Source organism: Urocitellus parryii, chromosome 9 (genome assembly GCF_045843805.1).
Source record: "Urocitellus parryii isolate mUroPar1 chromosome 9, mUroPar1.hap1, whole genome shotgun sequence".
NCBI lineage: Eukaryota > Metazoa > Chordata > Mammalia > Rodentia > Sciuridae > Urocitellus > Urocitellus parryii.
The window spans coordinates 79,030,216-79,047,223 of record NC_135539.1 but is presented as its reverse complement, the minus strand read 5'-3'; the positions used below and the strand labels follow the sequence as shown (position 1 = coordinate 79,047,223).

Here is a 17,008-nt window from a genome sequence, read left to right as displayed (position 1 = left end):
TTAACAATTTTCTTTATGCTTTAAAAGAGAAAAAACTTGGAAAATGACATTTTTTAACTTAGATGCTATAACCAAATTTTGTGCTTTGTCAGTCAGGATACAGGAATTCCTTGTGTATAGGCCATGTGGAGATGGGCAACTTTTCCTTGAATGGTGCTGGGGTAGAGATTTTGGAAGACTGCATTAGATTTATAATTCTGTTTTAGTTTTTGTGATGTGTTTTAAGCCCCTCCTTTGTGAGGAGGGGAGAAGAGGAAAAACAGGTATTTCCTGAGCTTTGCCCTCTGGAGACAGAAGGGTAACTCCAGAAGTGCCTCCCAGGATGGAAATGGTTATTTGAGAAATAAAATAATGGCCTGAAAACCACATCTTCTGCCCTTGAATTAAAACGTCATCCCAGTTTCGCATTCCTTTACCTGAAGCATGGTGGTTTATCTTCTTTTTAATTTAGGTGGGCAAAAGTAATTTTTTTTGTACTGGGGTGTGAACCTGGGGTACATACCCTCAGGTGAATCTGAGCTACCCAGCCCCCACCCTTTGTTTTAAATTTTGAGACAGGGTCTCTCTAAGTTGCTGAAGCTGGTTTTGGACTTGTGATCCTCCTGTCTCAGCCTCCTGAGTTGCTGGGATTATGGGTGTGTGCCACTGTGTCCAGCAAAAGTAATTTTCTTTTGAGGAAGTTTATAGACATATATATATTCCTAGCCATAGTTGGTCAATTTCTAAGGGTATCGTAAAATCAAGGCTGAGGATAACTAAGGATTAATAGACTAATGACGTAAACTCCTAATGTACTGCCCTATTTCTTTTGCTTTTCTTTTCAGCTTAACTATTAGCCCAGATAAGTTGCATAGATTCATAGAGCATATAAGGGGCAGTAGCTGGCAGAAACTGAATGTTTCAGTGTTGTGTTCAAGTGTGTTTAGGGTGTTTCTTTTGTATTAATTAGTGAACAGTTTGTCTGTGACTACAGAAACAACTGAGGGACTGTTAGAGTGTTCCATGGAAGCATGCAGTGCACAAGTCTTCGTGCACAGATGTTTCTTAGAGTGAAGGGACACTGTTCTGCAAGTATCATTGATTTCACTGACACCTCTTTTAGGTCAGCTTCTGCAGAGCCACCCACTTCTTGGTTTACTATTCTGTAGTTTGAATAGACAGTAATTTACGGAGTCTGTATATATATATATATTTATACACATACACACACACACACACACACACACACACACACACACACACACACACTCTTAGTTGTAGATGGATACAACACCTTTATTTTGTTTATTTATTTTTTTTGTGGTGCCGAGGATCAAAGCTAGTGCCTCACATGTGCAAGGCAAGTGCTCTACCTCTGAGCCACAGCCATAGCCCTGCTAGATATATTTTAAAGTGCTTCCAATTTATAACATAGTTTTCAAAAGTAAAGAGATTTAATATTTACCTGTCCACCCCCGCTTTTAAAACTCCTTGTTAAAGAAGGACTGTTCAGGAACTAATAAAAACAAAGCCTTTAAGAAAATTTGTGCATTTAAATTATTCTCCCTGACAGCTTTGTTTGTTGCAGGCTATTCATCCCTTTCACTGAGATGACCTAAAAATCAGCAGCCATTTTATTGACACAGACTAGAAACTTTCTGAGATACAGAATGGATTCACTGAGACAGATGATAGATGTCTCTCCATCAGATTCCATGCGTAGGCAGAAATCCACTGTGTATTGTATAGAACCAGCAGAGTGGGAAAAAGCAACCTACTGGAGGGTTAGCTTATTTTTGAAAAACATTGTAATAATAGTGGTGTGTGTTTTAGTCTAGTATGGCCAATGCTGGATGGGCATTCCATGCTTAGCTGAGGTGAGGCTGTCACCAGGTCGCATCTGCAGTTGCTTTCACAACTTGTCACACTCAGCTACTGCCTGAATTCTCTGCTTTGCATCTGAGCTGCAGGGTTCTGACACTCGTTAATAGAGCAGAGTAACACTTCATTTAACTGCCATCTTCGGGGAGTGAGATGTTCCGCATAACTGAGTTCTCCAGTAATCCCCCAAGAACCAAAACTTAAAAAAAAAAAAAAGACTTTAACTCTTCTAAGTTCTGTGTATGTTGGTGTGTGCAAAGAAAGGAGAATATGGATGCTTTCAGGAATCTTGTGTATGTTGTTTGCCAACACTAAATGTTCCCCAAAGACTGTACATTAAGTTTTGTGTTTGCTTTGTGTTTTGTTTTTGTTTTGGCTTCTCTAGAAGTCAGTTGTTGAATTTAGACCCTAATTTCATATTAGGGTCTAATTGTGTTTCTCTGTTGATCTTTAATTTTTCTAAGTAATTGCCCTTTGTATTTTTTATATATTTTTTTTAGTTTTAGGTGGACATAATACCTTTATTTTATTTTTATGTGGTTCTGAGGATCAAACCCAGTGCCTCATGCATGCTAGGTGAGCACTCTACCACTGAGCCACAACCCCAGCCTGCTTTTGGTATTTTTAAGGTGATATAAAAATAAAAGTTAACTCTGAATAAAAGCCTAAAGAACGTTCTTATAAAGAAAGAACATGAGTGTATGCAAATTAGGAATTTCCTTATATATTCTGCAAGGTCATATTGCAAGATAATCCAAGAGCATACGTTTGTAAACATCGATGTATAAGCCCCTGCACATGCATGTAGTTGTAAAAAATGGCATGTGTCCTTAACTAGCCTTGACTTCTGGGAGGACAACACCAGCACATGAAACAGAGCAAATAAAGAAAATACAGAGTTCAGTGCTGTGTTTCTTGTTTCTTAGTCCAGAGAACACAGAACTTAGTTGAGCGCTTTAGTTAGAGTGCATAGAGCTGGTGCTATGTGATTTAGTTCAGAGAACACAGAGCTTAGCTGAGTGTGGTTACTTAGACTAGAGAACACAGAGCTTAGTCTTGTGTTACATAGTCCGGAAAACATGGAGCTTAGCTGAGTGCTGCCTTAGAGTAGAGAGCACAGAGTTGAGTGCTGTGTTACTTAGTACAGGCACCAGACTTTGGCATTTCTTTGATGAGCACTTCCTTTCATATAATGGTCAAGAGGTTTTTATTGTGTCCACAGTTTCAGTGGACACAACCATACAACCTTGTTTTTAGGCATCCACAGTAGCAAGTATAAACAATTTCATAAAGACAACTTAACTTGGTTAACAACAAAAAAGATTTTTTCAAAATGGTGTTTGTATGATTTGAAAAAGAAGGCATAATATGTTGTAGGGTGTTAATTAGAATTCTAGTTTTTCCAGTAACAATTGCTGAAGGAGACTTAAAAAATGAACCCGTTGAGTCCCAGGTTTTTAATTCTACATAGGATGATGAGTTAAGGTACTGTTTTTGCACCAATGCCTTTTATAATAAGTGAGTTGGTTTAATATATATCACATCTAGCTGGGCCCGGTGGCGCATGCCTGTAATCCCAGCAGCTCAGGAGGCTGAGGCAGGAGGATTGCGAGGTCAAAGCCAGCCTCAGCAAAAGCAAGGCACTAAGCAACTCAGTGAGACCCTGTCTCTAAATAAAATACAAAATAGGACTGGGGATGTGGCTCAGTGGTCCAGTGTCCCTGAGTTCAATCCCTGGTACCAAAAAAAAAAAAAAAAAAAAAAAAAAAAGAAAGAAAAAACCCCAAAACTATATATGTATAGTTTTTTTTTTAATAGATGTGATATGTAACTATATATCTCACATCTAGTGTACACCTATAGTTTCTTAAGGAAAAACATTTGTTTTTGATGAATATGTTATGATCATAAGTTGCCATTTAAAAAGAACGTATCAAAAATATTAATTCCTCCTGGCATGTGATGGGCAAGCATAGTCAGTGAGGTAAGAGGAGCTCAGCAGCCTAGGGAAGGAGGGGAATCCAGAGGTCAGCTGTCACCCTAAGCCGTTAGGTCCCATCAGTGCGGCTGCATCATGGGGGGGGGGTCTCATACAGCTTTCCTAGTGGCAAGATGGGAACAGTGGCCCCTGCCAAATTACTCCTGGGCAGGCATTGCCTTCTGGAGGAGGCTTGCTGCAGAGGAGCCTAGAGAAAATGGTCCAGGAGATTCTTTTTCAGATAGGGAGGTGTGGGGAGGATTCAGTGGAGGTGAGTGCTTGGTGTTGGGAGAGAAGAGAGGAGATAGTCATCCTGACTCCCTTTCCCTTCCTGTTAGTGCTGGTGGGCACCTGTCTAATGCAGAAGATGACAGGGAAGAAAGTTGGCAGAATTTAGAGGGTTGATTGACCTTGATGAATCATATGTTACAATAGTTTAGAAGGAGTATATTGGCCACCACTTGATGAACTTAAGCAGTAAAAACCATTTTCCCATCCAGTCAAACCCTCCCCCATTACTATAACAATCTGAAGCTGATGGTTTGTGAAAGGAGGTGTATTTCTTTTTCCAGGCTGAGGAGTAGTTTTTCTGGTAGTTTTTGTTAGCAGTCTGATTTTCTGTGGGGTCTGAAGCACATTGGGGCCACTGACCTACCTGTGACCTCCCCAGAGTAGTAAAGTACAGAGGTCTTTTGATTGTTCTATATAACTGTACTCCTCAAATGTCTAGTCCCAGATGGCCAGTCATATACAAAGCATGATTTCTATACATCCTAGGAGAAAAGCAGTAAGCTGTCCCTTGGGTGACTCTAAGAAAATGCCTTATGTTGGAAGACTGTGATAACAACTTATTCTGAACCTTTAGGTGACATTTAACTTTCACTCTGCCTGCTTCACCTAAATGTGGAAACTATGGGTGCCTTCTGGTGCCAATCTACTATTCCCTTCTTATCCTCCTTCAGTGAATAGCAGAATCAGGTGTATCCTGCTTTAATAAACAGTGTTCCTTAGCACAGTTTTCTCAGTAGCATCTGTTTCTCTGTCAGTGGGGGTTTAGTTACGGCTTATTTATCATGTTCACAGAGAAGTATATATGTAACTGTACACAATACATATCATGACAGGCGTTCTCATGGTGGACAGAGTTTATTCCCTGCTTGGTTCTCAAGCTATGAGGCCTCTTGGACACATGTTATCCAGTGTTGGACAAGTAGAGTTGCCCCATTTTCAAGTTTGAGAAACATTTCAGGTCAATGTTTTTATTTTGCCAATGAAGAAACCACCTTTCCCAGACCCTGAGACAAGTCACTGTCTAGAGACAAGGGCCCTAACCCTTACTCTCTGTTCTGTGTGATGTTACTTATTGGCTAGTTGATTAAAAACAGGATGAACATTGCTGTCTTCTTTGCTATAATAGAGGGCTCATTGGTAGCAATTTTACCATCTTCTCTGATGCATGTTTTCTAACAGAAGGGACCAGTCCCACAGTAGGTGCTTAGTAAATATTTGTTGAGCAAACAGTTCTGTAGGACATATTTATCATTGATTTAGATTAGGAATTTCTTATTTTTCCTGAGAAAGAAGAATTAGAGTGGTGTAACCAAGTGAGGATATTGAGGTAGTGCCACACGTTAGGTGAATTCATTATTTTTCCAGGGAACAGTTTAATTTTAAATTCATGTTTGACCTTTCCTTTGATTGTGGGTTTTTTTTTTTTCTCAGCATCTTTTTTTTTTTTTTTTCTCTTTTCCCCTAAGAGGAGTTAACCACCAAGGAATATTCATAAAGGTATTTCATTTGGACATGACTTCAATAGTTAGGCATCTGGATTCTTAACATACAGGTGTTATGTGGGTTCTTTCAACTCTGATAAGCACATGTGACAGAAAAGGAACCAAGATTCTAGGAATGTCTGCTTAGTGAGGCTGTCTGGCTACTTCAGGGTGAGGACTTGTTTTGTCTGTTGGATTTTTGGTTTTATATAAGTTTGGAAAAGGATAGTGAGGAAAGAATTTGGCAGTCTGAGTACTGTGAAATAAGGAATGCAGTTGTGCCTCGTTCTTCCTTGCATTGTGCAGTGCTCTGTGCAGGTGCTTTAGCTGGCTCTGGGTTGGCCCCTGGGAGCACACTTTGGTTTCCAGTTCCACACAGTGCTGTTTGAAGGTCAGCATCTACTGGAGGAGCTAGGTGTGGTACCTGCACTTGTATTTCAGTACTGGAATATATTTGTAACAGTTGACTGGCCAAAGTGATAATGTCCCAATGATATCTTCATAGGTAGTCTTTTTAAAGATGACGTCTGTGTACCTTGAACGACAGGCCTGTGCCTCAAGGAAAGGCTCATATGCTTGTTTCTAGTTAGGGAGTGCTTGCTCTCTATGAACACACTGGTCTGCTCTTTAGTTATCAAAAGATTATTTTGTAGGAATATACATCTAAAAAATAAGAAATGGAAATTCTATAGTCAATTTTTGACATGGTGCCAGAAAAACACTGCATTAGCATTTCATGGTCCAGCATTTTCCACATCATATATTTTTTTCGTAGCCGTGAAATTTCAGCAGATTGTTATGCAAAGCAGTTTTGTGTCTCTGTGTGACTAGGAAGACAGCTGTTAGTCCTAATGAGGAGTGCTAGCATTACAGTATTTCCATTGATTGAGACCCACGGAGGGAGCAGAATGTTCCAGATCGGGCAGTGGTGTGTGGTGAGAAGGTACCATACTGTCAGCTGGAAGTACATGCTCTGCTGCTTTCCACGACAAGATAAATGAGTTTTGCTGGAGTTTGGCAGAGTCTGAAGCTTTTCCAGTGAGCAGTTGTAGCTCACCAGCCTCCCTGTGGGACCCATGGTCTAAGGGTGCCTTTAAAACTACTGCCTCTGTGCCAATTTTTTTATTCTTTTGATGTCCCTACAATACCTGTCAAGATTGTGATTTATTTAAAACCTAATGTCTTTTAGCATTTCATAAACATAAGGTTAGATGATCTTTTGTTGAGGCTTCTCCCCCACTGATTTAGCAGAGTGTTAGCTGAAATTTAACTTGGCCCAAACCTCCTGAAGACTGTAAGTCCAAAGAGAAGTCAGTGGGCATCTTTATCTTCCTCTTCTCAAACGTCTACTAGTAGTTGGAACTCTTGAAACTTTACTGTAACCTTTGCATTTAATTTATAGTCATGTCCATACATTGTTGTTTTTTTAAATAAAGAATTCAGATGGGTTCATTTTTAAAGATTTACTGTCTCTGCCCACTTCTCCCTTTGTTGTTTATTGCTGTGTGCAGGATGGTATTTTCATTTATGTCCCTGTACATGTAGTACAGTGGGTTTGCTGGTTGTCACATATGGGGAGGTGGTGTACAATGGTACTTGCTGAATGGAGGCAGGGAGGCTGCCAAGCCCTGCAGAGCACAGGAGGCCCCACCAGAGAAGGCTCCCACCCAGTGTCAGTTCCAAGATGGGGAATTAGCAAATTCAGGCTATAGAATGTGTGCTGTGACAAAGACTGTCTGGAGAAGACAGATAGTCTGTGAAAATGTCATCACTATCATATTTTTATGATTGTGTTCATGGGGTAGTTTGTTTTCAGGCATTGCTGAGACTCCTGGATTCCTAGTAGCTACTTTGATGAATTTTTAAAAACCTTGTATTAATGCAGCAGAGCTTAATTAGAACTTCACTTATGTCCATAATCTTATGTCTGAAATTAAGAGGGTTTTCATGAATAGGGCATAGTGACTGGATAGTGCTCATATTATCAGGTGTCTGAATAGAACACACTATCACATCTCAACAGTAGAGCTTCAGTGACAGGAACAACTGGCATTTATATTGGACTTACTAAGTTCTAAGCAGTTGATAGATGTAAATTCGGGATGTAGAAATCAAGCTTTTACCCATGCAAATTAATGATTTGTGAAGATAAGAGGACATCTTGTTTCATGGATAGGTAGAAATTTATATACTTGTTCTAGATGCTTCAGTGAGTACTGAAATGTGTTTTAAGGCTTTGTGCAGAGTGAGTGACCCCAGTTAGTGGTAAAGCTAAGGCCTGTGTCTCTTTGAGACGCTCTTGCCCCCACATCTTTGTGTCTACGGATTCTGGCCTGAAATTGAGCAGTATCTTCTGGGGTGGATGAGTCCTGGGGTGATTTATTATTAACATATTGAATAAAATGGACACCTGGCACTGCACTAGGCAAGAAGCAAGTCCTTTTGAGACCTGTTGAAGAGAGATGCATGGTAAAAATGGGAACTCATCTGCTTATAATGAAAATGATCCAGTATGCCTTTTCAGTGTTCTTCCATTACAGTGGATCATGTTTTCACACATAAGCAAATTATCTTGGTCCAAAGTTGACTGGAAAAGTAAGATTTTTATCATATTTTCTTATTGATCTTTGCCAGTGAGCAGAGAGATGATTGAATTTTCAGCCTTTCTTCTTCAAATGCTATTATATTATTTTAGTCCTTAACTATTTTCTAACAGATGAGGGTGACTTTCCTTTGAGAGGAAGGTTAACATTACTGGTTAGCATCACTGATTGAGACAGCCTCAGCCAGTAGAGAGACACAGTTTTCTTTGAAGATTTTGATTGAGTTTCTTCAAAGATGCGATCAGATGATGACATTACCTCTTGTTCCTGTGTGTGTGTGTGTGTGTGTGTGTGTGTGTATATGTGAGAGATAGAGCAAGAGAGAATAGGGGGGGGGGTCTTCATGGTCTTTTCATATTGTTAATTCAACTTCATTTGTTAGAACATAAATACTTAGCACTATATTAGACACTGTGTTTTTTTATGTTTCAAGAGCAGAGTTTATGAAATAGCTTAGCACTAAATTAAAATTTTTTTGTCTTCTCTTTTTTTGTAGCTTCCTCAGGAATCATATATTTCTCTCCAGCATATGATTCTTTCATTTCTTTGTCTTGCCATTTTAGGTCTTCCTCTGTTCTCATGAAACCCGGTCCCTTCCCCCAGTCATGTATTTTATATTTGAGTTAAAAAGAAAATTATTGTTTTTTGGTTATATAAACATTTCAAAGAAAGCAGTTCTGATGTTTTTTCTTCTCAAACTTAAAAAAAATTGTGATCAAATATATAAATATACATAACATTTTTATCATTTTTAAGTGTATAGTTCATTGGCATTAAATAAATTCACATTGTTGAGGAATCATTACCGCTATTTCCAAACTTTACATCATTCTAAAGAGAAATTCGAGGCTTATTAAACTCCCCATTCCCACCTTCCTCCAAGAACTGGATAATCTCCTTTCTAATTTCTGTTTCTATTAATTTGCCTCTTCCAGAAACTTCACATAAGTGGGTTCTTTATGTGTTTTAAACTTTTGTCCATGTTTTAGCTTCTTTTTATGGCTGAATATTGTGTAAATGGCATATACCACTTTTTTTTTTTTTTTAATCTCTGCTGTTGGGCATTTGGGTTACTTCAACCTTTTTGGATATTGTAGGCAATACTTCTGTGAACATTGTTTGAATACTTGCTTTAAATTATTTTGGGTATATACCCAGAAATAGAATTGCTGGGCTTTAATTCTTTGTTTAGTCATTTGATGAACTACTATGCTGTCCATGGAGGTTCCCCATTTCACATCCCCACTGGAGAAGTGCACAAGAGTTCTGATTTCTTTATATTTATAACTGCTCATTACCTGCTTTTTGGTTCTGTATTTTGGATAATAGCCATGCTAATGTGTAATGATAGCTCATTGTGTTTTTGATTTACATTTCCCTGATGATTGGTGATAGTAAGCATCTTTTCATGTGTGTTTTGATCATTTGTATATTTTTAAGAAAATATCTATTGAAATCCTTTGCCATTTTTTGAATTGTTGTTGAGTTGTCTTGAGTGTTTTTCTGTAATTTCTATATTAAATTGAGATTGGTAGTTGGATTTTTTTTTTTTTTTTTTTTAGAAATTCTCTGGCAGACCCAAATATGTAGAAATTTTGAAAGGTTCTGTTTAATCCATGTTTTTCTAGTAACTTCTCTTTGTTCCATTGCTTTGATATGATAGAATAAACTGTATTTTTCTATTATACTAAGGAAAAAATATGTAAGTTATGTAGCACACTTATGGGGAGAGTTAGGAGCAGGTTATAGAGTAGAATACCATTGTAAGCCTGCATGTCTCTGTTCTTTTCTCTGCCCCTCTTGCCATCTCTAGAAGCAGGGCTGTGTGTTTATTGTATTGTGTGGGAAGATGTGCATCCTGTATCTATTCTACTGAGGGTCTGATCCTCTACCCTTTACTTGTAGTACTGTAACCTCTGCCGTGTTCACTGTGGGAGACAACGTTGTTTCAGGCAGCGATGACCGTACAGTGAAAGTCTGGGATTTAAAAAACATGAGATCTCCAATTGCAACTATTCGCACAGACTCTGCCATTAACAGGTAAGGATTGATTGTAATTTAATGCCTTATTTACATAGATTTAGGATTTAGTTGATATGGCCTTGGGAAAAATGATTTTGATAGCTGGGAAAATGTATTTTATTGATCCTTTAATGCAAATTCATAAATTCCATATGAACTTAACTTTCTTAGCATGAAGTCAGATTGATATAATAAGATTTATGATAATAAGAATGGGTCATTTATGGCCAGATGTTGTAGGGCTTTTGTTTACTTACTAAAAGAGAAGGTAGTTAATCTTGGTTTTGGGTGGGTTTCTGTCTACTGTGGATTACAGTGTGCCTGTGTTGTGCATATGTGTATGGGGTCTGTGTATAGCCTTGCAGCTATGTGTAAGTACCTTGGTCTCTATTCTAATGCCATAGGTAGGTAGTGCCTGTGGTTTGCTAATCTAGTTTGTCTGAAATGGGAATAATGTGCAATATCCTACTACATCATTATGTGTAAATTCAAAAATTTATGTTTTAACTATTTTAACACAATTCTTTTTTTTTTTTTTCTGTCTCTTCTTTTGCAGGATCAATGTATGTGTTGGCCAAAAAATCATAGCCCTCCCCCATGACAACCGACAAGTGCGATTGTTTGATATGTCAGGAGTGCGACTAGCACGGCTTCCCCGGAGCAGTCGACAGGTAACAGTTAAGATGTTTATAAATCACATTAGAGGAGAACATGGTATTTCACACCTTAAATCATTATTGCCTAGCAGTAGAACTACAATGGGAACCACATATATAATTTTAAATTTTCTAATAGTCACATTAAAGAAAGGAGAGAAAAAAGATAAGTTAACATATTGTCGTTAATCAGTAATACCCTAAATAATATAATTGCAACATGCAATCATTGTAAAAACATTAGAGCTGTTTTACATTTGTGTTTTCTTACTAAGTTTTTGGATGCTAAATTTTATTGGAAGTACGCAATCTGTTTCAAGTTTATAAAATTTGAAGTTGAAAAAATAGTCATCATACTCAAGTTGTTCTAAACCTACTTTAGTGTTTCCCATTACCCTGAGTTTAAATTTTTAGGTTTAAAATTAGATAAGATCAAATGTTCAGTTCATTGGTTTTGGTAACCACATCTGGCAAGCTCATCAGCATGCATTAGTGGTTGCCATATTGAAAGGCACAGTCTTATATATTTTTCAGTTGGATTTGTACAGAATGGAAATGTTTGAAATGATAAGTAGTTACTGTAGTCAGGCAGGAGCAATGTTAGTTATCTACTGCAGGAGGTTTTTGAGATGGGATCCCTACCTCTACCCCCAAGTAGAAAAACAACTTTCACTGGCAGGTTGTCATGAGAAGAAGAAATCCCATTTTAAATGTTACTTTCTTATAAATTAAGGGATTGCTCTTCACTGATTTCAGATGTGCATAGGGGAATGAGATGGGTGGTATCAAAACACCTCCATAGTTGTTTGCAGTGCATGGTATAAGTCAAGATTTTGTGATACTAGCTCAGCCCAATGAAATCAGAATATTCTAAAGCAACACCTAGGAGCCTGCATTTATATAATAACCTGGTTGGTTCTAGGTTCTTTGCAGTTGGGGCCTAAGTCTTAGCTGTGGATAACTTTGGTTAGTGCCTCTTGAATAGTTGGTATGTAGCAGAAATAAGTGTTAATAAATAAAAACTCCCTGGCTTGTGAAGGCAGCATTTATTCAAGCTTTTGTGTTTAACTGAGCCCTCACAACACAATCACTGTTTTGTTTTCTTTTGATCTTTTCTGAAGGTCATTGTGATATCTGTGTGAGGAAAAAGCCAGTTGGTTCTGTTTAAGAATTCATTCCTTGAATGACGGGAATGTGTCTCAGTGTTAGAGCACTTGTGTAGGGTGTGCAAGGCCCTGGGTTCAATCCGCAGTGCTGCAAAAATAAATAAACAAACCATCTGTTCCTCAGTCCCACCAGTCCACGTGCCTGTGCTTGTGTGTGCACTCATCTCTGAGAGTTGCTGCCAGTTTGTACAGCATTCCCCATTGTTGCTGCCTTTTGGCTGCTCCTTATTGTTGATACCAGTCTCATTTCATTCTAAAATCTCACGGAACAGTTCTTAAGCCCCAGAACATCTCTGCACTAGAGGTGCACTTTGAAAACTACAGTCTTAAGAGTGATTATGGAGATAGATTGTGAAGTGGGAATTTGCCACTAATATAACAACACCATTTCTGTTAGTGACATGCAGTTTCTGAAAACTAACTATCCTTACTGCAACTCAGCCATACTCCCCTTTCCCAGTGGAATATCAGTATACTATTTGAAAGTAATTATTGAGCTTTTTATTCTTCGAGTGTGCATCACAGAAAATTCTTCATGAAATTAAAGTAACTAACAAAAAGTAATTAACAAACGCTTCTAAACTCCCCAACTCCTCAGGAAGCTGAATTGCTTGTCCAGGGTAATGTTGTCATTTGCCAACAACATGATTTCAGTGTCTCTACAATGAACACTTTGCATTTATCTTCAAATAGTTCTTGTTTAAAGGCTTGGTTTCTTGCCAGTTAACAGATTTTCTTTGCGGGGGGGGGGGGTTATTAACAAAGAAATAATAGAAGATAGCTATTGAAACCCTTTGCTATATGGTCCTTTTTTCCCCACACCTTTTTTTTTTTTTTTTTTTTGGGTGGACTATTTTATTTCTCTCTTCAATGTGAATGTTTTGCAGAGGAATATTTTGTACCATTGAGTGTTTCTTCTACTTAATCTCTTATAGTTTTACTTAATAGTAATTTTTGTATTTTATTGATGATATAATAATAGCAATTAGAGCTATCATGTTAATTTAGAAAGTATGCATGATTCCTAAGGTATTGCTTTCAGACATTATCATATTGGACATTATCTCAAGTATTTGCATCTATATACATATTCACTAAGTTATTAAGTATTTTGCAGTAATTTCCCCAATATTCCAGTATTTAACTGGAATTTCTGAAGATGGTAGGAATCTCCCTGAAAGGCCATTTATTTGTCTTTATTTGTCACTAAGTGTATTTTTCTAGCTTCTTTATTATCTGAATCAATTATTTCTTAAAATGGTAGGTACTTGAAGTAATTTCACTTAACACATACACATAAGCCTCATTTATTCATTTGAAAATTTCAAGTTGATCATTTGATTATTTATTTGTTCTGACTATAATCTTTTATTTTCTTAAAGTATCATAAAGTGTTTCTGATGTGAGTCTCACTTCCTTCATTCATCATGGCTTTACCAGTCTGTCACTTGAAAGCTTCTTGCCAATGTGAAAAATTTTTTCTTACTTGGGCTAATCCTGTGAGCTATCCCCTCCTCCATCTTTTTTTTTTTTTTTTTTTTTGGTACCAGGATTGAACCCATGGGCGCTTAACTACTGAGCTACATCCTCCAGACGTGTTTTTTATATTTTATTTAGAGAGGGGTCTTGCTAAGTTGCTTAGGGCCTCATTAAGTTGCTGAGCTGGCTTTGAACTTGTGATCCTCCTATCTTAGCCTCCCGAGTTGCTGAGATTTCAGGCGTGTGCCACTGCACTCAGCTCCTTGTTTTGTTTCAATAATTTTGAGTGGTGTAGTTGTGAATTTGGATGAATTGTATGCATCTTGTTTCAAGAATAACACACTAACTTTGGTTTGTTAATAGGGCCACAGAAGAATGGTATGCTGCTCAGCATGGAGTGAAGACCACCCCATTTGCAACCTGTTCACCTGTGGGTTTGATAGGCAAGCCATCGGTTGGAACATCAACATTCCTGCATTGTTACAAGAAAAATAAGGTCAACTTATTAGTTTGGTGATTTGCCTTGGACCTTTGATTCATGCAGGCTTTTCTGCATATTAATCAGCCATTTTTGTGAGAGTTTCACCCTGAGAAGGGTGCTTTGTATATGTTCTTTTCACATTGTGCCCAGCTTGCATGAAATGTACAGAAAAATGTGTGATCATATTTTTTATTTTTGTCTCGTGTATATATATTGGCATCCTCTGGTCAGTAGAAGTGAAGCTCACCTCCCATGCAGTACATAAAATACTTGTAAGTTGTTGACATTTGACAGATGAACAGTAGGGCATTACATTTGTGTGAATTAAATGTGAAACTATGTACTTAGTGTGAGGCATAAACAGTCTGTTACATTTTCTGGAATAATTATACATATCTACCTTGTACTGGGAGGAGTACAGAGCTGCATTTGCATTGGCTAATGAGTGGTGGGAATGATCAAAGATGGCATATCTACTTCTGTGTGAAGTTTTGGCATGTCCTATTGTGTAATTCAATTTCAGTTTTAATTTTTATTACAGTTCTGTAAAAATAGCCTGGATTTGCAACATTCAGAGAGTTTCTTTTGAAAAGAAAAAGTTTCTGCTCTTTTTATAGAAAATCATTTCAATCGCCTGAGGTCTCATACTAGCAAATTCTAAAATATAATGATTCTAATCACTGATTTTAGATATTAAGCAAAATTTAAAGCACTTTAGTTTATAGCTGTAGTTATAAACAGTTTTTAGAAGTTTCAAATGACTTATCCATTGAATGTGACTTGACCTTTATAAGAAGGCCCTGCTACCTGAAAACAGAATCTTATTTATTTTCTACATCATTGATTTGCATATATCTAAATGGGTTCACTTCCTTGGTGGTATTTGAGAGCCAACAATGCAAATAAATGAGTACTACCTCAAAAATAAATATTTGGAAAACTTTGGAGTCTTAATGTTGCCTAGCTAAAGCACTTTTTGATTCATAGCTGGAATACTGAATTAAATTTAGAAGGCAAGAAAGACAATCCTACCAAATGTATCCTGAAGGTAAAAGGTTTTTCAGTTAGGCTAATAGGATGATAACCATAACAAATAGTTCAAAGGTAACAAGATGCTTTTGTCTTGAGTAGCTGGGATACCTCTCAGTGCCAATCCTACTACTGCACGAGTGAGCCTGTTATCCTTGCCTTCTTAAAAATTACTGTTCATCTGATATTTGTTAAGTTTATGTTTCTTATTGAGTTACAGTTTTGATAAAGAGACATCTCAGTTACTGCCCCTCACATTTTTAATCCTTTACATACAGCCCTTTGGAGGCTAATCACTTGGAGAGGCACAGGAAGATAGTATTTAAAACTCTCATGGAGATAGTTCTCTCCCCCAATTTCTTGTGTTTCCCCCTGTTTTGTGGTAATGTAGGAGGACACCTGAGCTGGCAGTGGATAGGTAGCCATTTGGCAAGGTATAGTACATAGGATGCTCAGGTGTCCTTTGGTGGATCTTACTAACAGTGAGGAACACCTCATTGTTGGCACCTTTTACTTGGGTCCTACAGGAGCTGATCTTAGGAACTCCATAGCTGAATCATTTAGAGTAATTCTGAAATGACTAACAGCCAGGAAGGAATGACCCAAGAATAACCAATAATTAAGGGACAAACTACAAACGTTTTAGAATGATTTGAGTTTTTAAGCCAAACTGTTTAAAGTCCAACATGTTCTGATCACAAGTCTGACCACAGTGTTTTTGAGTACTGAAGTCATGCTGGTCATTGTGGTTGGTTAGAATTTCAAGTTCCACCTTGTGCTGTCCTGAGTGTATTCTGCTTGATGGAGTACTGCAACAAAATATTCACTGTGGCCTAATTTTACCTTACAGTGAGAGCTCCCCTCTCACATCTGCTTATGCAAGGGCATTGATGAGCTGCACAGGCTGTGTTCTTGGGTTTCTTATATTTTAGTTTGAAAATCTAGATGTCTAAGAATGATAGTTAGAAACCATGAAAAATGTACACAAATAACTAAATCAAATTTAAGACACAGTCTTTGCTAGACGAAAAAGATTTGAAGCTTTTAAAAATATATATGTATAATGTCCACCTAGTTCTATGGAGACTAGTGACCTTCACTGCCAATAGCTGCTCACCTCTTGTTAACTGGAGGAACCAGCCTCTAACACCAGAAATGAGGCTCCTCACTCATTTTCATGAGGGCAGAAGACCCTAATGGTGCTTGAGCAGAGTTCTCAGGAGCAGGATGTGACTTACTGTTAACTACTGTGTCATCTTCTAACATGATCTCATCCTACTGCTGCTGTGGCCACAAGTGTTATTTTCAAGGAGTGGGGGGTGGTTAATATGTGCGTGTGTGTGCGCGTGCTCATGTGGCTGAAATTAAGTTGTGTTATCAGCCACATGGGATCTCATTTGAAATAGTGTTTGGAAATAGGAACACTATTATGTGCTGACGTGTCCAGGATTTCATTTAATAATGGAAGGAAAATATGTGTGTTGATACAAAAAATCATAAGAGATTTGTTGTTGGATAAAGCAACATTCTTTTTCTCAATCACTGCACATCAGTTTCTGTAGAGTCAAAAGTTTGTACATATTTTGGAATCTGAAGATTATGTAAATCATTTGTTACTTAAGTCTGTGAAAACAAGTTTCTTTGGAGGAAAAAGTGTGCATTTGTAAGTGTTCTGTGGAATCATTTATTTTTATTGTATCAATGTAATTGTTTTTAAATGTTCAGTGTCTACTTGCAATATGAAATTCATTAAAACATCCATGTTCCATAATTACTATTATAAAGTTTTTTTATTTGGGAGTCTCTTTACTATTTTTACTTTTTTTCATGTTATCCTTTGTGAAATATCATTATTATTAATTATATAAAAATTACAGTTGCCTAGCATTTAAGCAAGTTATTTGTAATATTGCCCATTTGAAAAATTTTTAGACTTAAAAACCCAATTGATTTATATTTCCT

General features: G+C 37.4%; 1 protein-coding gene across 3 annotated transcripts in view; it reads left to right on the top strand.

Moving 5' to 3' along the window:
* The window catches only part of Wdr37 (WD repeat domain 37), a 72,035-nt gene extending 55,232 nt beyond the window's left edge, over nt 1-16,803 (top strand). For all 3 annotated transcript variants that reach the window (XM_026412564.2, XM_026412574.2, XM_026412584.2), the window contains 3 exons: nt 10,119-10,253; nt 10,792-10,906; nt 13,900-16,803. In XM_026412564.2, coding sequence (XP_026268349.2) covers nt 10,119-10,253; nt 10,792-10,906; nt 13,900-14,031 — 382 coding nt within the window. In that variant the 3' untranslated portion in view covers nt 14,032-16,803. The remainder of the gene's footprint in view (nt 1-10,118; nt 10,254-10,791; nt 10,907-13,899) is intronic.
* The last annotated feature ends 205 nt before the right edge of the window (nt 16,804-17,008 follow it).